General features: G+C 45.6%; 2 protein-coding genes across 2 annotated transcripts; both read right to left on the bottom strand.

Annotated features, from left to right (window-relative positions):
* Positions 1-500: 500 nt before the first annotated feature.
* rgs5a (regulator of G protein signaling 5a) lies at positions 501-7,575 on the bottom strand. Its single transcript, XM_084692420.1, has 5 exons — positions 7,433-7,575; positions 6,009-6,122; positions 5,080-5,141; positions 3,230-3,396; positions 501-2,698 (listed from the first exon to the last, which is right to left on the bottom strand). Exons 1-5 carry the CDS (start codon positions 7,474-7,476, stop codon positions 2,534-2,536), a joined length of 552 nt encoding a protein of 183 aa, XP_084548546.1. The 5' UTR covers positions 7,477-7,575; the 3' UTR covers positions 501-2,533.
* Positions 7,576-15,425: 7,850 nt separating this feature from the next.
* On the bottom strand, positions 15,426-17,897 carry LOC146221191 (regulator of G-protein signaling 16-like). The gene is made up of 5 exons (XM_084692938.1): positions 17,801-17,897; positions 17,467-17,550; positions 17,295-17,356; positions 16,577-16,743; positions 15,426-16,222 (listed from the first exon to the last, which is right to left on the bottom strand). The coding sequence occupies exons 1-5, from the start codon at positions 17,842-17,844 to the stop codon at positions 16,034-16,036; spliced, it is 546 nt and encodes a 181-aa protein (XP_084549064.1). The 5' UTR covers positions 17,845-17,897; the 3' UTR covers positions 15,426-16,033.
* Between the last annotated feature and the right edge of the window lie 3,755 nt (positions 17,898-21,652).

Raw genomic sequence — 21,652 nt, 5'->3', positions numbered from 1 at the left:
GTAAGAGATGCACTCACCGTATGGGAAACGTGCAGCAAGTAGGAAGCTTGAGGAGACTTGACGATGTCGCTCTGGTTCCCAAAGCTGTTCTTTGTCATTCTTCAATCTCACGTTTGTAGTGTTTATAAAGGGGGACAAGGTTAATAATAATAATATACTAGACTAGATAGATGATATTAGACTATACATAGATGATTATTTAATCTTTTAAACATCCGATTATGTTGTCTGTATTTGTTAGACATGTTTTGTATGTGGTAGATGTAGCTCTCTTTATCTCCTAAATAGTAAGACTATTCAAGACACGTTGAAGGTGTGCAGGATATAGGACCAATAAAAGATAACAAAAACAGCGTTGAAAATCGGAAGTCAGGTGTTCTAGTTTTTATGACAGTGAAAAGACTATGCTGGACCAACGATGCTCTCCCTGGGAATATGCACCCCAAAGTGGCGTTCATTAATAACTTAATAACACAAACAAAACGGTTGATATCTACATGTAAAAAATAAATACATCTTCAGAACTTTAATGTATTGATGCATTTTATGTGATTGACTACAGGTAAGATACATGCAGAGACTATATATGTCCAGTAACCAGCCGGCACGAAAGAAATCCTCATTGATTATTTTCTTCGTTTCAGTTTTTAAAACCCATCTGATATGGAAGGCAATGCTATAGCTCTAGATTGGCCGATCTATGCCACTGCAAATCCTTGTGCATGCCACATTGAAACCAAATCATAGCAATAATCTTAAAACTCAAAATAAGACGTTTTGTTTTTGAATAACCATGAAATGAATCAACTGCAGACCTGAAGTTTCACATGAAACAATAAGGATTTTTTAAGTACCATGTCTGAAGTAATAATGTTTTCATATTATGCTTACAACAACTGCGTGTCAGTATAAAGCATGCCAGAGTAGATAGATTCACACATAATAATTAACTGCTGCGTGGAGACGTTTTAGTGACACACTGCTGCACGCCAAAACTCCTGACATTTATAATTGAGGCTTGTGATCACGTACTAAGTCACAATAAGGAATGCAGACAAAGGCAGTATTGTGGTATATAAGTGATTATAAATAAAGTCCATAAACATCTTTACTTGGGGTTGGGACCATGGCATTTTATCAACTGAATAGTTTTGCGGACAATCAAAGACACATTTGGATTTATTTAGTTTGTTTTCCACTTTACAGGCACTATCAAGCCTGATTTGGGAAGTAAAAGACAGTTTATGACTTAAGACTACTTGGACAAATGTTTAAACTTTCTGGACACAATAAATCACACAAGGTAAAAAAAAAAAAAACTTTCCCAGAAGAAATTGCACTTGTAGAGAAGAGAGTGCACTTGTAGAGATTCCATTCTGCTTGATGTCCCATCTTAGCAACTTACAATGCAGTGGTAGCCTAGAGAATCTGACCACTTAGCCAACTAGCCTTCCAAGCATGGTCATAAAGAATGCCAGACGCGATACACACCATCTCCTACAATAACCTCACTCCGGCACAGTCCTAATCCCAAAAATACTTTTCATTTTTTTATTTAGCAGACCCTATTTTCTAAAGCAACGTACAGGGGAGATTTTGAACCTGCAACCTTGATCAACAGTCATATGCTCGACCACTGAAATATACCCACCCCCTAATTATCATTATTAAGGTTGTTTATTGCCCAATATTTAATGTAGGATCAGGTGGTTTATGGGAAAAAGCTCAATGCATCAATGCTTGGCTCTTTCTAATTGTTTACCGTATGTCTGTGTGAATCTTTATGTTTCCTGGAAAGCACTCTGCTAATCTAACAGACCATTTGACGGCCACTGGACAAGGAAGGTCACATATCACTTGACCGCTTAGTTCTTGGGAAAAAGCCATGGAGCTTTTGGTTTCTTTTGTGTTTAGACTGGCGCCGTGAAATTGAGGCCAGTTAAAGTATAAACAAACTTGAAAGTTTGTCAGCAAGAGGTGAACTTTTGGTTTGTTTGTCTATAAAAAAAAATTGATGTTCAGAGACCATTTAAGTTACAGTTTAATTCATAGTTTTGTCAGTTTCATTTGGACTTCTTTGGGGGTAATGCTGTCACATTGTAGTGTTATCTACTGATATAAAAAAATAACATTGAGTGGTATTCATTTCAGCTGCAGGCAGTCGGGTCAATATCTTCTATTCATGCTTGTTTTAAATTTGGTTTAGAATCTTGTACAGAATTAGCCTGCTGCTTAGCCAAATACTCTAGTATCTGTCTCTTTGCACTATAGCTGACTTGGTCTAATTTATTTCAAATTCAAAGCGATGTCGGTTTTACGGGTATTAAATTTGTCTGCTGTGGCCTTATTCAAAAGGGTGCAGCTTCAAAACACTCAGATGATAAACATAACAGAGCAGACCTGGTTTGTTTATTTGAAAAATAAAGAACTGGATCTGTTCCATAAAGCCACATTTCTATATCTGCAGTGTTGCACATGGTGCCCGATCCTGAATAAGGCCCAGCTCTCCTCTTCCTCCTCCTCCTCTTCCTCCTTAGTTCTCCAGCAGCTCCTGGTACAGCTCGGATCTCAGGAAACGCCCGAAGGAATCCTTCTCCATGAGGGCGAAGATCCTCTTCTGGGCCAGGTCAAAGGTCGCAGAGGACAGGTCGACCAGGTTTCTCAGGGTCACGTCCTTGGTGAAATGGTCAATGTTAACCTGGGCAGGAAGACCAGAGGATGAGGGATTTAGATGAAGACAATGGAGTGGCGATGACAAGTGAGAAAAGAAGCAGTAGACATGAGATCAAAGGTTTTAAAAGCTGTGTCCTAACCGAGACATCTACTTTCCTAAAGATAGAGAGAGACACTCCTCTCCATCAATTAGCTCATGATAACATCTACACTAACCGTTCCACTGAATGAGAAAGAGAAGATTCACACGAAACTGAGTCACCACAGAACGTTCCGTACACCGACAGTGCTCTCTGCGCACTGCGCGTCCCGTCGATCTCAAAGACAAGACGAGCAGAGAACGAGGACGTGTCGATCTGTTTACGTGAGGAGGGGGGTTTCACAGCCCTGGGCACCGGAATCTAGGCCATCTCCTCAACCACAAGACTGTCCTGTTCTGTCCTAGGAAGAGAACGTTCCTCTAGAGGAACACAATCTAGAGGCCCACGTCATGCGGAAGGGCCGTGTGGCTGCGTGTACTGGATGCAGACACTCGAAACACAGGAAGCGCGCTGACCTCACGCGGCCCCTCGGTCTGGATGAAGTCCTCGTAGATCTTCTTGGCCTTGTCGGCCATCTTGGGGGGAGACTGGGTCTTCTTGAAGTCCTCGCAGGCCGCCCAGAACTCGACATTCTCCTCGCTGAACTCGGACCTGAGGAAGCTCCTGAAGGTGGCCAGACCATCTGTTGCAGACAAGGCAAAGAGAGATTCGAGGGGGGGGGGGGAGAAGAAAAGTGTGAGAAAGGAAGGGGGGAAAGAAAGAGCGAGGGACGTACAGGGACAGAGTGGGGGTAGATCATTCTGAGGTCATTTCATAATAAGTTCTAGGAGCAGTATAGAAATTGTGATACGTACGGTGTGTCTAGGGTGCTCTTTCTCTCCCTCTTTTTCCCTACTATCCCTCTTTCCATCACGTTCTCTCTCTTATTTCTCTCTCTCTCCTTCTACACCAGCATTTATCTGGAGCAAAAAGAGCATCCAACCCCCTATTTAATGGTCTATGTCAGGGTCTTTTGTCCTAGCACTCTTAAAGTCTCCATTTAAAGTGCCTTTGCAGTGGCCCTGTATTTATGAAGCTTCCGGTGAGGCCAGGCCTGTCATTGCTATGGTAATTGCGTTCTATTGTGTAGGCTTTTATCGACTTTTATACATATGGGTGCTTTGTCTCAACTCGGAAAATTGAGACCATCGATTCAAAGCAGATGAAAACAACTAACCTTGACAGTGCACAGAAGAATGTTGCTCTGAACACAAAAGCTTCTCATTTCCAAAGAGCTAGTAGTCCAAGTTACATTGTGGGTGAAAAGCGCAGAAAGGAATTGAATTGACAGAACTACATACATCATAAAAAGAACGAGTTGGAAGCAACATTGTATTGAAGATTTTAAGAGTTCTGCTTGTTGTTCTGCTTGTAAGAGTCCAATTGTTGGGGAATACATAATGAGAGAACATGTCCTTTAAAATCCATCAGGAAACTACTGTTAGAATTTTTGTTGGATGGAATTTGAGTGTAAAACAAATAATCAGAGCGTAGCAGTTTCCAGTTCATGGGTAATTAGTTGTTTTAGTTGAAATTGTTGGATCACTCTCTGGAACTCACCATAACAGAAGTAACCTCAATGGTCACACACACACCCACCCACACCCACCCACCCACACACACCCACCCACCCACCCACCCACCCACCCACCCACCCACCCACCCACCCACCCACCCACCCACACACCCACTCTCACCCACCCACCCACACACCCACACACCCACACACACACACACACACACACACACACACACACACACACGCACACACACACACGCACACACACACAAGGCCAGTTCTTCATCTCCCAGACTCCACCGCGGCACCCTGCCTAGTCCATTATTTGATGATAATGTACATCTCGTCGGGCATTATCCTTCACTTAGTGTTGTGGTGTTTTTGCTTTGGACTACCTTGTAGGAAACACAACACTAACAGGGGAAACGGTCACACTAGGAACCGTCTGGAGATGTACAACAGACCTTCATGGCCTCATACTTTCCAGGATTGTGGCTATTTTTAGTCCCAGGTGTCATACTTGAATAATAATGACCTATCCGTGTGGTGTAGTATGCTGTTGGGAAACATTAGCAGCTTTGGGAAGGGATTCAACTGAAAGCGTTCATTATTCTTTAGTATTTCTCACTTACATTCACTAAGATCCCATGATGGGACAATAAAATGTTATTTAAAAATCAGAGATTTTTTTGACACATGACAAAGGCTGAAAATGTTCTGGTTCACGGACGTTGCCATGGCAGCCTCATGTTGCCGGTTGGATAAACAGCTCAGTGGTGGGTAAAGTTATTTTGCCCGGTTACTTACAGCTGTTGTTCAACACACGGTCCAGAGATTCACGCCACTGAGAAGCCTCCTCCGGGGTGGGCCTGGAGGCGAAAACAAACACACACACAACAAACGCAGGGGACGTGAACACTTTCCAGTGGAAGGCATAGTAACATTGGTACGGGGGGCACTTATTATTTAATTTTTTTACTGTTAATCTTTTCCTTTAGAGTCTTTACTCTGTTCACTGAATGCAGCCCAATAGCTCAGAATCTTCTGATCTACACTCCCTCTCCCACTAAATCTATTCAATATGATCTACTCATAAAGTCTCCTCCTTCATCTCCTCCACAGACCCTTGCTGTGATGCTGTCTCCCATTCCACTCCTCTTCCCCTTTCTCCGTCACGACCTAATCTTTCTCAGAAGTCAAAGGTTTACTGTAAAATACCCTTTCGAGCACGTTCACGTCGGTGCCATGCCGTGGCTGGGATGAAGTCGTTCTCAATCCCTTCCTCCCACGCGCGTTATCCCCTGTATGGGTTGTGCTCACGCACTATAATAAGTCAGCAGGCAGCTGGAACACGCGCGGCCAAATTCCACTCAAATGTACCCTGCATTCGCACTCTGTTGCTCTCCACGCTCTCTCGCTCCCCAATTCCTCGCTTCCTCTCCCTCTTGTGGCCTTTTCTGTTCAATTTGAGCCCCACAGCTTCACCTCACAGGCACTCACCTCAGCTTATGCCCCCCCCCCCCCCCCCCAGAAGTTATTCCCACAAGGGCGAAACGTGTGACTGAAAAATGTCTGCGATCGTATTACAAAACCTTTGGCAGTATTCCACGATTTAAGCTCGGGGATTTCAGAAAGCGTGTGAATGTGTGCGCCGTGTGAGTGTGTGAGTGTGTGTGTGTGTGGGATGTTGCTCAGAAAACTGTCAGGACTTTCAACTCTGGGAGGTTACCACGCACTTCTGAAGCTTTTCCGGTTTTTTCTCCGGCTTCTCCGGGTAGGGGATGATGAGGTCAATGGCATTCTCTGGTTTCTGGAGCAGAGTGCCCAATTTGGTCTTGATTTCTTTAGCCCTGAAAGATAAAAACACACGATGAAACAAGAGGAGTCTTTGTCTTTAATCAGAGTCTTAAGCCCCCATTACAGCTAAATGAAATTACAGCGCATGATTTGTGTCCCTGTTTGTGAAGAAAACCATATGGATTAATTTCACAAACTCAATTTGGCGAGCACTTGGCTAAAACATTTATCTCACCAAAAAAAAAAAAAAAAAAAAAGACAGAAAATTGGTTATTTACTTCAATTAAGAAGACAACAAACAGATGTATTCAATATAATTTTAGAGATTCCACATCGTCTTTTTCCATGTACTGGAAAAGAAACAAAAAAAGAAAGAAAATATGAATGATACACAATTGTTAAAGGGACGTGGTTGTTACTGATCCAGTTCAAAACAGATCAATAATTCAGTGGACCTGCACTGCCTCCTTTCGCATCAACAAAAACCACTTTGCTTTATTTGAGTTTCATCACTGAGACTGGACAGACAGAGACAGAACCTGTTTTCTTCAGAGCAAAAGTTTTTCATGTGCCTACTTTTTGACAACCAGGAGTTTAAGAACGGAATGGTCAATTGGTGGGTCTATTGTTTTCAAAATTCCATCATCGACAAGATATTATTGTGTTATACTCTATGCTTGTCTCATGTAAAGTCACTGTAAATATTATATATAATTTAATCCTTCCATGAATGAACGTAGGGATAATATGGATATTTATATATTTAAAGTAACATGAAATGATTTTTCTTCTAAATCTGAACTTTATGATATAACTATAAACATCTCCTATTACAACCACATCTCTGTGCAGGCTATTCTGCAACAGATGAATCTGCTCTTGAAAGATAATTTGTTGCACTAAATTGCTTGTTTTGGTTTATATTGAAGACTCCTGAAAGTTTGGTGATAACTGGTCCAAGGAGGAATGGAACAAAATCCACAAAATCCTTTCCTTCACATAAAAAGTTCCCGAAGTCAGACTTATTGGAAATAGATCCTTTTTTAGCCGGTCACAGAGGTAAAATCATGACCAGCTGTTTACCCCACTGTTCATCCACCAAACTTGTGTTGTATGACACACAAAACTAAAATGCTATATTTTGTTTGTTTTACAGACAGAAAGTACTACTCAAAGATCACAGAAGCAGTAGCTACCATTCAGCAAAACAGAACATCAGTTACAATAAACCATTTAACATACAAATTGAACAGCACTTTTGCTGTTCCTGAAAAAAAAAAACTTTGTCTAATAAGTAAATGAGGCATGTCAAAACAGCCTCAGGCAGAGTAGGAGAACCAAAGAAAACTCTGGCATATCTCACCTTTCCAGGCATGTCTGGGGCAAGGCAGCTAATCCTCTACACATTCTCACAAAGGCTCAGTCTTAGTTTTTCAAACGTCCTTTCAGTCCAGGGAACAATCACAAGTGTCAGAGTACTTTTTCTTTTTGACTTTGCCGTCCAGCGCTCGGGTTTGTTATATACAGACACCCTATTGGCTGTGGGCCAAGGGCTGAGCCAATCCGAGGAGGATCTGCAGAGCACATGCAGAGGTAGGTCTGGGGTTGGCTGGTTGTGACTGACCAGGCTCTGAGCAGATGGGAACCTGCAGGTCCAGACTCCCACTACCCTCCTCTCCTCACCTTCACCATGGAGACCAGAGGGGTTAAAGGTCATAGCTAGAAGGGTCAAGCACAACCAACCAGACAGACAAAGAATGACCCAGGTATGTATTGAAAGCTGGGATTTAATGGGCAAATTATACATAACGTTGACTACTTTTGGTAGAACCAAGTGGACTTGGAGTACTGGTAAAATGGATGGCTAACGTTCCCTCCTGGGTGTGTTATTTGAGTGTTGCCACAACAAACAACCGCACATTAAAAAAGCAACAACAAAAAAAGCCTTGGAAGTTTGCCTTCTCTTACCAACTGTAGTTTCTCTCTGGAGATTTTATGATACACCTGCACACAGATAAAAGAAAAATGCATGAGAACTAACAACCATTAAGCCTCCAGTTTGTGGGGAGGCATCTGACTTGATGGATTCATATCGTTAAATCATTGCAAAACATCTGAAATCATATCAAAACTCTCTGTCTGTCTAGGAGGACAAAAAACGAGGCCAAGCCAGCTCCACAATCAGCCATCCACAGATGGGATACAAGAGTCGGACTGCGGAACACCGATTGTGAACCCAACTTTAAAACCTTCTTCCGTGAAGAATGTCCTTTTAATCAATACCTGCACAGCAAAGGAGATGGAAGAAAAAAGATTAAAAAAAAAAAAAAAAAACGGAAAACCACAATCACGAGTAAACATAAAAAATTGCAATTATACACTCTGGCAATCACGTAATGACGTGCAATCCCAGTTTCCCAGCAATCCACAGAGGAGAACATTTTTGGAACACATAACAAAGAGCACTTTAATGGAACAGATCTTATTTGTGAGTGGAGTCGGAAGGAGGTCCAGAACCAGACTGAAAAAGTTGTGGTCTGGGGAGACAGGAAGTGATGTGAATCACGCACCACGCTCCACGACGACCATCTCTCAGACTGAACAAAACAGGACCCCACTGGTCATGTGGATCCTGGACAATTGCGGACTGGACCACACCAGCTACATCAACATTGCTCTAGGCTGGCATTGTCCAACTGAAATACCAAACCTCCTTGATAACAATGTTTGTCCTCCTCTGATATTAACAAAGGCTATTGAAAGTCAATGGGGACTCACTGTCTCTGTGTGGCTCAGTGTATGGCATACTTGGGTGATGTTCATTCCCATAGGGTATTGCCCAAAGTGAGGTAGAGTACAGGGGGGATTCGAACCCGCGACCTCTTGATCTGCAGTCTAACCACTGAGCCATCCCCCAGTGGACGTACGACAAGGCCAGAGGTGGCAGAGGAAAGGAGAGAACGAGCGCTCGCAGAAATGGCGCCAGTCGCGGCTAATCTGATGGGGAGCAATATGTTTTCATTCTGCTCACATCCCTTTATTGTTGCAGTGCCGCTGTCTTGGACCAGCTGTGTGGAGTCTTATCTCCAGGCCGGGCAAGGCTCGGGCCCCGCGCTTAGAGGCGGCCTATCAATAGCACTGATGTTTGTGTGCTCAGGGCTGCCTCGTCCATGGTGGCAGGTCACACTCAAACACAGACACACAAAGGCCCTCGGATTTGTATAACCGAATTTACTGGAAGGCCAAGTGTGCGTGAGTGAACGCGCGTGTGTGCTTCGGGCCCCGGGGGGAAACTTGTTTCGCTGTTCAAATAAACAAAGGGCGCATGGCAGACGGGGCACAGCACACACACGCAGACACACACACACACACACAGTGCTCCATGGAGTCATGTTCTACCCTCCTCTGAGGATCAGCATCTCATTTGATTGATGGATGGAGTTTATAGGGAGCAAAGCCTGATGGTATAAAGAGCGTTTTGTTCACGTTGCTTATTACTTCATAATACACAACATGAGATTAATATTAACCTTGGTAATACTGAAGTGAAAAGAAAAAGTACTTGTGTATCTATGTATTTGTCTACGTATCTATCTAGCCTGGCCGTCCATTTATTCAGTCTGTTATTATCTAATCAACCAAGTATAACAAATTGAAAGAACTCCTTGTAAATGTTGATCTCTAAGACGCTGCAGCACTTCAAAACATCTCCATCAACAAATGAGGGCCTCAATACCTTTGAGGGTATTAATAGCACATGAGCTGTGTTATAGTGAGTCATTCTTCAGTGATGAGGAGAGACTACCATCCCTCCCTCGCCAGGCTCCACATACCCCAGCAAAGAACCTTTCTCCAAATAAGGAACTCTCCAATCATTTAAATCGGCATTTGATATTCATTATCCTGTTGTTATTTGGCCATTTAAGTGCATTAAGATGTGGTAACTGTCGTAATCGCTCCCCTCTAGGACAAAGAACGAGCACAGGCTCTCCACGGTTGATGTGTGCCAAACAGGAAGGCTGGCGAAGCCTGATCTCCTCCTCGCATCTCCAGAAGTCTCTGGAGGCTGTGCTAATCTCACTCATGAGTCACGACCCAGCTCCCCCTGGCAAAAAGTTCAAGAGCGTGAGGCTGGACGAAGCGGAGTGTGCTGGTCTCAGACCAGATGGGCCCTTCACCAGGTCGTGTCCACTGGAGAGCCGGCTTATGCTGTTGAACTGGACTGAGATCTGTGCTTAACTCGAGCGAAACCCAATGTGCTGAGGAATGAAGTGCTGAGGGAAAAGCATGAATTAATCAGTTCGACAGCCAGGGCTGTCCAGGTGTTTCCTTCTGCAACTTCCACAAGCACAGTGTGTGTGTGTGTGTGTGTGTGTGTGTGTGTGTGTGTGTGTTTGCAGAGACGTGAAGACACACTGGGTGTTGAACAAAGCAGGCTGACTCCACAAATGTTTCGTCAGAGTGGAGGACACTACATCAAGCTATCGGTTCAATCTGGCTGCCTATCAACCTTGACCCCTGACCGACGATGCCAAGTGAAAGGATGATAGGTCAAAGGCTACTAAGTGTAGGATGCTAATTATTGCTAAGGATGTAATTATGTAATTATTGTATAGTTAGACCACATATTTGAGTTTCAAGATTCCCAAATGTTTAATGTATGCACCTTCCTGTCAAAGTAAATTCCTTGTTTGTGCAAACATTCGTGGTAAATAAAATCCCTTCTGATTCTGATTCTAGGTTGAAGGATCCTATTTGTAAGGATGCCAGGTTGAAATATGCAAAGAGTGAGGATGCTAGGTTGCGTGGAGGACACAACTCCATGTTCTCTCTGAGCTGAACCCCAGACCCAGGCCTGTCTAAGAAGGTAAAGGTGTCGTCTTTCTCAGACAGTCGTCGCCAACCAGAAAAGAGGATATTAAACTGCTTTTCCCACAACACTGATAATTGCTTATCTAGAACAGTTTATTTTCAGAGGGGGGTTTTCCGGTGAACTTGCTACTTAGAAGCTAAAGAGAAAAGCTGCAATTATTTGCTTTTGAATTACAATGCCTTTCCTCCATCAAGGAACTCTGGGTTTAGCTGAACAAAAAATAAACAAGTATGCATAATCATTCCTCCTTTAGAGAAATAAATTGTTCTTCATTGAGACAAAAAACAAAAATCCATCATGTTCTTGAACAAAGCGTAAATAACAATAATTTACGCCATCGTACAGATTCCATAGAAAGGAGTCATGTCATCATGTATGATGGTTGTGTAACTAAACATCATAACCAGGAATCTTATCCCAGTGTATGTGCGAGAAAGTTGAAAGTCTTTGTCTTGTCTTGAAATGATGTGACAAGGAACCGCCAAACCAAACATTGCCCCTAAGCCATGATGGAAAATACACGACATTGGAGCTGACCGTGTCATCCTGGAGATGCGGGGCAAACGGAAGCCGGAACGCTTCTTATGCAACGGGTCCATGCTGGGAAAATGTAAGCGGGCCACGTAGTCGTGGAGAGCGACGAGAGAAATCCATGTTTTGACTGGAGGATAGGATAAAGACAGCACACCAAGAGACATTACATGGACATCTGACAGCCGATAGCGATTTCCAAAGCATAAACAAAAGATGCCCACGTTGAATTTTAACGTCGGTCCCCTTTCAGCTGTTAGGCCGTCATACATTGCAGCTTCTAATAAATACATTTCTTTAGACCTTCCAGGGTTGCTATTTCGAGCTTGTTACACTACTTTGTGTTCGAGCGTACTAAACATTTTGAAGAGCACTTATCTCATCTCAACTTCGCAATATTTTCCGCCGTTCCAAAAATACCAGGACGGGAAAAGTTTCATTATGTGTCAGACGCAGAGGGTCACTGATTAGGCACACTCAATTGCAATATTATTTTTTTCGTCTTGTAATCTACCGCTCCTGATTGAAGCTGGGCACTGAGCTCGGCACTCAGAAACGCCACGCTCAGGGGCTCAGAATCGATTTCCGTCCATTTGACACCGTGGTGTTTGTGGACGACGTGTCATCCTAGTTCAAATTACAGTCGCTCCTCCAGCGTTGCCGTCACTAACGTAGAGCTTTTGATGTAAACTTGACAATGAAAAGCAGGTTCAATGTTTGGTGCACGGCCCTGGGTGGAACACGCAGGTCATTGTCTACGACACTGATCGCTTCGCACGGAGCTCCGCAATCGACCGCGACGGGATTTGACAGCGATAACACACTTTGTATGTGACATCAATGCGCCCCACAGGAAGGTGTCATGCACGACAGACACAAGGGGTGGCTTTTAGTGAGGGCAGGGAGAGAGACGCAGCAGAAATGCGACATGTTGTCCTCCTTCTATATCTCCTCTGAGGCTTCTGGCCCTCGTGGACGCTGAGGTCAGGCCCTCGTGGACGCCGAGGTCAGGGGATAGCATATTTTTCCCCTCACTCTGGGGACGAAAAAGCAAGACGTTTCCCACGCTTGGAGTGTAACATGCTTGCAGCTTCTCTCTCTTCGACACTGTCTCTCTCTCTCTCTCTCTCTCTCTCTCTCTCTCTCTCTTTCTCTCTCTCTCTCTCTTTCGCCCCCCCCTCCCCCTCGCACACCCTCTCTGTCTCTCTCTCCCTCTTTCGCCCCCCCCCTCCCCCTCTCTCTCACCCTCTCTCTTTCTCTTTGTCGGCCTCTCTCACCTTCTCTTCCTCGCCGCAGAGATGCTCTGTCGTAAACCTTCCCAGCGGTAATTGCAATAACATAACATCACCCTGCCAAAATATTATGGAAAGTATTTCATAGGGAGGGAGAACCACGGAGGGGCCTCAACAGGCTGAGGTGCGACGGGGGGGGTCCTTTGGGGGGGGGGGGGGGGCTCAATGGAATGTGTGTGTGGGTTGTGTGGGGCGAGAAGGAGTTATGGGCACCGGGGGGCTGGAGGGCCGGCCTCAGACGCAGGAAGAGCACTGACCTCGTCCCTCTGTCCTGTGGGTTCACTCCAGGTCACGGTGGAGGACATTTTGGGTGCACAGCTTAGCTGTGTGCTGTGGGTACACAGGACATGGCTAAGGCCCTTGAGTCACTCGTGTCATAACAATGTGTTCACTGAGCAGAGGATTCACTCCAAAGCCTCTCGTACTTCCCACAAAAGTGTCAACGACGTTTGAAAGATGTTTGAAGTTGTCGGTGAGCTTCTAGCGCACGCTGATGTTGAGTTTGTAGAACAAATTCCGTGTTGCGTGGTGTGGTTGTACTGTATACGTTTCTTCACTAGATGTCGCTGTGGCATTTTGTTTGTGATAGGCCCACTTATTTTTCATCATGTAGCAGATACTTTTATCTACACAGACTTACAGCAGCACAGGAAATTTGAACCAGAAACTTCTGGGTCTGCAGTCAATTATTACGGTATTATGTATCAAGGTACTGACATATACCCTCAGCCCTTAAAGCAATTTATGGTTAATTATACCTCACGTCTGTACAGTGTATTCATGAACAAATGATCAAGATTCACTTCAGTCTACCCCGTGAGTTGATTTAACAATGTCAAGCATAGGCATATTCAGCAGTTGTGAAAGCTGGTGTTCTCCTGGTTTTCTGTGGAGGTGAATATATTCAGCACACTGATTTGCACGTGCCGTTTAGATAGCCGTGCTGTTGGCCAATGTTTTGAGTTTGCAGTGACGGTCATCCAATTCACCGCGCACAGCAGCGCAGCCTCTTTGCTTCTCATCAAAACGTGTCCTCATCTAATTTTAGTATAATACAGTATAAGTATAATACAGACGTGACGCAACGTGTAGCCTACATGGTGGATGTCTCTCTTCAAAATCCACTCTGAAGCAGAAGAACACTTACGAAACCGACACTTTTTTTCGGACACTCATCAAATCAGAGCCCCCCCCCCCAGAAAAAACCCCCCGAAAGCCGCATTTCCATGGAGATGGAGATGAACATGCAGCGGATCCGAGCAGCACCTGCGGCGCACCTGCCGTCGACTGGCTCTCGCCGCTAATGACATTAGCATAGCCAAACGAGACGCTTCAGCCCCCCATAAAAGAGTCCCTTCACGGATGAAGACGCCGATGCGGGGTTGCCGTTACACTATGGAACATGCTAGAGGCAATGCATGACATTAGATAGCCTAGGGATCAGAATCTCGACGGTCACGTTACCCAGGCCTACGGGTTCGGTGGAGGGGTTTTGAACCCCGAAAAGGAACCTTGCGATGTGTTGACGTTTTTCAAGGGGCGGTTCTCGGAGGGGGGAGCTGTGGGGGGGGGGGCAACAAGTTTGGGTCCCCCTTGTGAGCCTCTTAAATGGAGAGTCTGAATCATTATAAACGTGGCATTTTGCCACGTTCGCTTAATACCTGCTATGCAGTGGTAATTTTTGGGGGGTGGTTTATATGGCCCATATAACAGTACAATTGCCCCCCCCCCTCCCCGCTGCAGTCCGGAGTGCTCAACCCACTGCCACATTTCCTTCAGTTTAACGCTTCTTTTATGGCACAAGATATATTGCTCGTGCAAACACGCGGCGACGACTCACTCCAGGTTTTTCTTCGATGTGCTATGTCGACACTCCCAGTCTTATCTCCTGCAGCATCCTGTTTCCAAGAGCTGGCGTTCACTTGACACCCTGGGAAACACAGCCTCACTGTCGGCAGCCGGGCAAGATTTAGAGTCCTGCAGCAGATGGGGAAGTTGTGGCTTGAGTGTCGTGGACTAGGTTTCCGTGGAGACCCGAATCAGTGCACTTGTGCCTGCAACTTCCCCAAGCTACAGAGTGGGCTGACTGAACAGAATCAATATCACACGGTGACGATAACGAAGAAGCTGGCGCACTCATCGTCACAGTCATCCTAATCATCCGGTCCCAGGAAGTGCTGAATAATAGCCAGCTAATGATGAAGTACATAGCAACTGACGCATCCGTCCTAATGTGGCTTTGTCTGACTCCCACTTCTCAAAATAGATTTGTTTCGAATGAATGAACCGCATTATGCTACAGAAGCCCATTTTAAGGGATGCTAGTGTAGACACGTGGATAGGGTCGTGCTGTGTTCCTGCTGTGTTCCAGCTGTGTTCAGTCGTGTGAATTGGGTGGCAGATGATATAGTCGTCCTCTTCACCTTTATCCTACTACAGTGCGTGTGCGTTTGAATTATTTACAGCTCTTCCATTTGTTGGATTTATACCCTGAAAGTTACTGCATCAGTGTGGTGTATGTGCAGTTGGATCGATATCCTCTGTGCCTTGGCCAAATTTGAAGTGAAGAAACTCCATAAAGAGCGTCATTAGAAAGGTTAAGTCACCGTTAATAAAAATAAGTACACTCTCTGAGAAGTCTGAAATAATTTATTGTTCCAATAAATTGACAATCAGCGTGTTTCAAGTTAAAATGCATGCCAGAGCAAACACATTTTTGCTTGGTATTTTTTTTTTTTTTAAGAAAACACATACCAAGATCTTAATAATAAATATAACATGAAGTAAATACACATCTTTTCCATTTCAAATGAAACAACATGTGAGGTGTCGAGGAAGTGGGAAAAGACACGAGATATAGATAACAAGCTTTTCTTCATATCTTATTTTACATGTTCGTTCCTTTCTGCAACACTTTTTGCAGGCGAAGACCAGTACAAAGAACTTCTCTCCCATCCTGAATATGTCTGAAAGGGTTCTTTGACACCCCATAGAGTCTCCTGGCTGGATAGGGACGTCTGTCCATCCTTCCTCCTCTAACGCTTCCTGCAGAAGTCTCTATTGGTTGTCTCCCCCTCCTCCTCTTCCTGACTGGGCGACACGCTTCCAGCGCCCCTGCATGCAAGGGGCTCTGCGTCTTTGCCCCGCCCCTTTAAGGCCTCGGGCCCCGGGCGCCATCGATCGCAGCGCGTGCATCGTTAGTTTCGACTCCACCCTCGGGTGACAGCGTTCAATCTCGTCCGTCGCCGTTTCCCCCCCCCCGAGGCGCTCACACTTTCTTCGCCCCCGCGGCGAGCTGGCTGGCCATGTGCCTGTAGGCGGCCGAGCGCAGGAAGCGGGGGTAGCAGTCCTTCTCCATGAGCGTGTAGATCTTGTGCTGGGCCAGGTCGAAACACGAGGCCGAGGGAGCCTGCAGGTTGGCTTTGGTGATGTCACGGGTCTCGTGGTCAATGTTGACCTGAGGAGGGAGAGAGAGAGAGAGAGAGAGAGGTTGGGTCAGCGATGCGGGAGACACTGGAAGGGGTGTTCGTGTTGCCATGTTGCACTGTGCCTGGTAGCTGGGACATGGTTACTTTTCCCAGTTCCTGGGAAATACAGAGCCCCCAATATTGTCCCTTGACTCTGACTACTGGTAGGCCTCTGCGCTATGGATACTCGATTTTGCGCTGTCCTTTCGAAATGCACAGCGGGGGGGGGGGGGGGGGGGGTGCAGGTTACTATCAAGACCGAGGGAGGTCCATGTTGAGAGGACGGTTGTGGTGTGGCGCGCGGATGGAGAGATGCAATCTCCTGCGTGCGCTTCGAGCCTCACCTCTCTGGGCGCGTCGCAGGCGATGAACTCGTCGTAGATGCTCCAGGCTTGGGCAGGGAGCTTAGCAGACACCCTGATCTTCCTGTAGTCCTCGCAGGCCACGTAGAAGGCCACGTTCTCCTCGCTGAACTCGGACACCAGGAAGGCCGTGAAGGCACACAGTCCGTCTGAGGAGAGGAGAGAGAGAAGGAGCCGGGAGTTAATCACGGTGGAGGGCGTGGAGGGCGTGCGGCAGTCCTCGGCAGTGTGTGTGCAGTGTGTGTGTGTGCAGTGTGTGTGTGTCTGCACGGCCTGTCAGTGTGCGAGCAGAGTACGGGGATACGGATCCGTTTTAGAGCCTAAAGCACTGATCGTGTCGTGTCGAATCTTCCTGCACGTGCTCTCTGCTATGGGGTCTACTGGATGGCACGTGCATGAACCACAATCCCCATCTTGATGCTGGGCGTAGAACGCGTTGATTTAGGCGTAGCTGTGGTGCTTTTGTGGTGTCGAATGTGCGAGTGTTTTGGCGCGGGCAGCATTTTCAACGTGCTGGTGTAGACTAAGTTGTGTTGCCAACTTGGGGGGGGGGGGGGGGTTATGTGTGATCTGTAGAGTAAGTGTCTGCCTGGATCTTGGTGTGTGTTTGTTAGGGTTGCAGGTGGATCTTGGTGTGTGTTTGCGGTGTTTTTTTTCCCGTGTGTTCAGCGTGTGCGCGGTTCTGTGTGTTGCGACTTACGTTTGTTCGACAGGAGCCTTTCGAAAGATTCTCTCCACCTTAGGCATTCCTCCAGAGTTGGACTGTGGACGGCAGATGAGAGAGTTATAGTTCGATTCACGTCAAAGCATAACAAAGATGGGACATTGTCAATGTGCACATGCTGGACATCCTGTTAGGCTTTGCTCCTTACCTGTTTTTTCCTGCTTTGCTGCTGGCATGAGTCCAGTCATGTTTTTGCAGCATGCTGCCAAACCTGGCTTTCAGTTCCTTTGCCCTGCAAACAAGAAAAACATTGCACGTCAGATGAATTCATTTAGAGTCCTTGGACAGCCTATTTCTTTCTGAGAAACCTTGATGAACATTTTTTTTTTTTAAACACTTTCACTTCTAACTGAGAACATTTCCGTTACGCAACATTTAATTTAGGACCCGGCTCATCTATTGAAAATAGAACGGTAAAATCCCAATGCCATCTTTTTTTCTGTGCTAAGAAGTTAGCAATAGCCTGGAAGCGTTGATCATACCTTTCCAGGCAGGTGACAGACAGATAGGTTAGTCCTTTGCACATGGTAGCAGGTGGATGCTGGTAGTTTGGTGCTGTGTAGGCAGACAGAGATCAGTAGAGCGTGCCTACAGAGAGCTGCCCGAGGATTATATACCCCAACCGCTGACTCATCACCAGCCTCCACAGCCAATCACAAGGCTGTCTGTGTTTGTGCATGCTCTCTCTCTCTCTCTCTCTCTCTCTCTCTCTCTCTCTCTCTCTTTCTCTGTCTCTCTCTCTCTCTCTCTCTCTCTCTCTCTCCCTCTCTCTCCCTCTCTCTTTCGCTCCCTGTCTCTCTCTCTGTCTTGCCCTCTCTCTCTCTGTATGTAAACTGGGGCAGAGAAAATAGGCACAGTGAGTGAGGGAGAGGGAGGTGGGGGAGGAGGTGGGGGGGAGGGGTGAAGGATGGAGAAGGATAAGTGGGAGGGGGGGTGGGGGGGCGGGAAGCTGGGAAATGACTGAGACCAAATGATGAAAGCCTCTGACATGTTCTGCAGTTGTTTTTCAATGTCCCTGAAATCAAACATGGGAACACAGATCTGTTTGTTATCTTTTCTCTTTGCCTGAAAACATGTTATTCTCCTAGCCTAGATTATTAATTGCTCCTCATTTACCGCTGTGTGTGTGTGTGTGTGTGTGTTGTGCATGCATCGGGGTGAATGTTTGTGTGCTTATGTCCGAAACCTGCCTGTCATTTGTTGTCTTAGTGAAGCCCACTTCTTGGGCACACACATGATGACAGGGAAGCTAAGATGGGCAGTTCTCCAAAAACACCAAGCTGGAAACCACGTTACGGAGGTTTTTATTTGTCCATGTTGGATCTGTGTTGTTGGTGGCTCAAACACACAATTTTATTCCAGTTTATTGTCATATGTACAGGATACACACGTATACGAGTACAATGAAAAGCTTTGTGTTGCTGCGTTACTTACAACAGTGCAGTTTTTTATTATCAAATAGATAGTAGCGGACAATAATAACAGTAAAAGATACAATTATATTAATCATTAAAAAAAATATATATATTATACACAATACTCACTGACCAATGTAATGAAACAGAGTGTCGGCAGTTGAAAGGTGGTTATAGTAAATGCTAATGTGCAAATTCTATGCTAGGCAGTGCTATACTCAGACTGCAGGAAGGAGGTGGGGGGTTATAACAGTCTGTTTCAAAATGGAGGTGGAGGGCGGGGGTAGTTATCTGTTCAGGAGCCTGAAGAAGACTCCGGAAGGGAGACAGTTGACCAAATGGGACCAAGGAAGAAGTCCAGTGATCCTTTATCAAAAATTATCTTTTAACATTTATTTTTTATTTTATTTAATGTTTATTTCAGGCGCAATGGCCCATGCACTAATACATTACATACAAGAGACATGAATCTACTTATCTAAAATTATAACAGATAATCCTCTCAAAAGTCCTTTCAACTCTCGATCTAAATATCGATCGATCTAAATATGAATAGCTCACCAGAAACAAAAAAAACACGGTATTCGTGTGCGACCCAACACCTTTTGAGCAGGTAAAAAAACAACCAAAGAGAAAACACATTGTGCCTGTCTTTGGCAACAACAAAAAACATACGACGATTCTAATAGCAGTGTTTGCGCACACACAAATGTGTACTAATGTTCTCCGCGACGGTGTCCCTTTACCAGGACGAGTGGCTGAGAGACTGCTACAGTACGATGTGTCACCGTGCCAAACTCACAGCCCAGGACAACTCCCGCGCAACCGCAAGGCAGCCATTGTGCTCTCAGGGGTTGGAGAGAACATCCGATTAGGATTTAATAGCAGGGAATAAACGATGTCTGGCTAGTAAAGAAGCCTAAGGGCACACACACACGCACACACACACACACACACACACACACACCGTTGTACCATCATGTCAATCGTCCGGTGCTGATGCTGTATCTATTCCAATTAGCGGGATAAAAACAGGTTTGTAACAATATTGTTATGTAAGGTGTCACAGTACGTTCTAGAAGGAGATGGGGCCTCTGAAAACCTTGGAGTCTTTAGCCCCAGGTGATGTAACGACTTTGTCTACCAAGCATCCAACCGAGACTTCTTACGCAAGGTGATTGGAAGACAGACAATCGTGTTTCTGTCCTTTTCGAGAGGCCTGAGGCAGCAGATTGGTTGTGTAACAGCAAATATACAGCCACCGTGTGCTGTGTGCTTGAAGAAGGGAAGAAGACTTTTGAAAAGATCTCCAACAACTCTGAACACTGTACGGATTCTTGAGTCCTCGCCATGGAACAGACCCTTCCTGACTCCTTCTGATAACTTCCTGGGCCATGGTTTATCCTAATGTTATAAAACCTGACTTACAAAAGCAGTGACCTCATTTCACTGTCTCTTGGCAAACCAAACAATTCCTATTGGCTGAGTGTTTATGCATTAATTCCCATGAATTAACACCAAATACAATTTCTCACACACACACTATTAAATGCTCGATCAAGAGCTTGCTGCATGTGGCACAGCCCTAGTTATATCACCTGCCCACTCTCTTTCTCTCTCTCTCTCTCTCTCTCTCTCTCTCTCTCTCTCTCTCTCTCTCTCTCTCTCTCTCTCTCTCTCTCTCTCTCTCACACTATTGTATGCTTGATCAGGAGCTTGCTGTATGTGGCACAGCCCTAGTTATAGCACCAGCCCTCTCTCTCTCCTTCTCCCTCGCTTTCTCTCTCTCTCGCGTGAGGAATTGAAAATCGATGATTATTCCCTCAGGGGCACACGGGGTGCATTTCAAAGGGGGTCAAACGTGCGAGAGGTTTCTAGTTTGGGTCAATCCTGAACCCTTATATCACCGCCTCCTCATTTTGTTTTTTTTATTTCACTTTTCATGTCGTCCCAAGGTCTCCTCTGACATCACCTGAGTGGAAAGCCGCTGACAGGACTGTTTATATCATTCGTTCATTTAGTTTTATTATCAAGTGGTAACATTTGAATTTACGACAGCGAAAGCCCACAAATCCACCCGTGACATTCAAGTTTATGACGGAACGTTATCAAACGTTCCGTCCGCTCTCTGTGGTTCCTCTCTCTGAAGCAGAGCTAGCTGGTGACACACAACACTCGCAGCCCCACCTCACTCTCTCTCACACACACACACACACACACACACACACACACACACACACACACACACACAGGGAGCATACACACAGACACACTAAGAAAGGAGAAATGAAAAAGCGTAGCAGCAAGCACGCCGCCCTCTCGCCACCTCACCTCAGGCGTCCTCATCACTGCCTTCGACTCCGATCCGGCTTCAGGAGCCGTCTTGATTTGGACACAGCTGTGGGGAGCAAATGAACCCGTGGGATGAGAGAGGAGCTACTCAGGTGAAGAGCTGCTCACTGTGGGGAACAGAAGAGCAGGCGAGGACAGTCACCCAACACCAGGGTTTGAACCTCAACGCTGGGCTGGGCCCAGCTGGTGAGACTGGCCTCTCGACCCCACTTCCTCTCTGTATTATGTATCATGACTCAACCTGTGCTGATGTCATTCCATTGTTAACAGACGTTCTCCTTGCCATCTTGCGAACTGCTGGCAGTGTTTATTCCAACGTGTTTGCGTGTGTTTGTGCCTTTAGTGAAAACCCCTCGGTTCAATGCCACGGGGAAGATTTCCCGACAAGCCCACCTCCAGTACCTTGCGAGTTTGTTTGTTTTTGAAAGGCTTCGAGAAGTGACTCAAGGGTGGTGGAGTTTTCAAATCATTTCCGATTAAAAACGTTTCCATTCAGGCCTCAACAGCAACAACAACAGATCAGTCCGGGAAATCCTTGATGGGTCGACAAGGTTGTGCAACTCTTGA

This window comes from Hypomesus nipponensis, chromosome 26 (assembly GCF_054491055.1).
Source record: "Hypomesus nipponensis isolate SF chromosome 26, ASM5449105v1, whole genome shotgun sequence".
NCBI lineage: Eukaryota > Metazoa > Chordata > Actinopteri > Osmeriformes > Osmeridae > Hypomesus > Hypomesus nipponensis.
Note: the sequence above shows the minus strand (reverse complement) of the source record. Positions and strands in the feature narration are given on the sequence as shown.

What these genes read in the sequence shown, in the direction of transcription:
- rgs5a (XM_084692420.1), bottom strand. Translation starts at nt 7,476, where the DNA reads ATGTGTAGAGGATTAGCTGCCTTGCCCCAGACATGCCTGGAAAG. An exon ending in AAACCGGAAAAGCTTCAGAA is followed by an intron (nt 5,142 to 6,008) that starts GTGCGTGGTAAC and finishes TTTCGCCTCCAG; the next exon opens with GCCCACCCCGGAGGAGGCTT. An exon ending in AGACCGAGGGGCCGCGTGAG is followed by an intron (nt 2,699 to 3,229) that starts GTCAGCGCGCTT and finishes CTTCCTGCCCAG; the next exon opens with GTTAACATTGACCATTTCAC.
- LOC146221191 (XM_084692938.1), bottom strand. Translation starts at nt 17,844, where the DNA reads ATGTGCAAAGGACTAACCTATCTGTCTGTCACCTGCCTGGAAAG. An exon ending in TCTGTCACCTGCCTGGAAAG is followed by an intron (nt 17,551 to 17,800) that starts GTATGATCAACG and finishes TCTTGTTTGCAG; the next exon opens with GGCAAAGGAACTGAAAGCCA. An exon ending in CCTGCGACGCGCCCAGAGAG is followed by an intron (nt 16,223 to 16,576) that starts GTGAGGCTCGAA and finishes CTCCCTCCTCAG; the next exon opens with GTCAACATTGACCACGAGAC.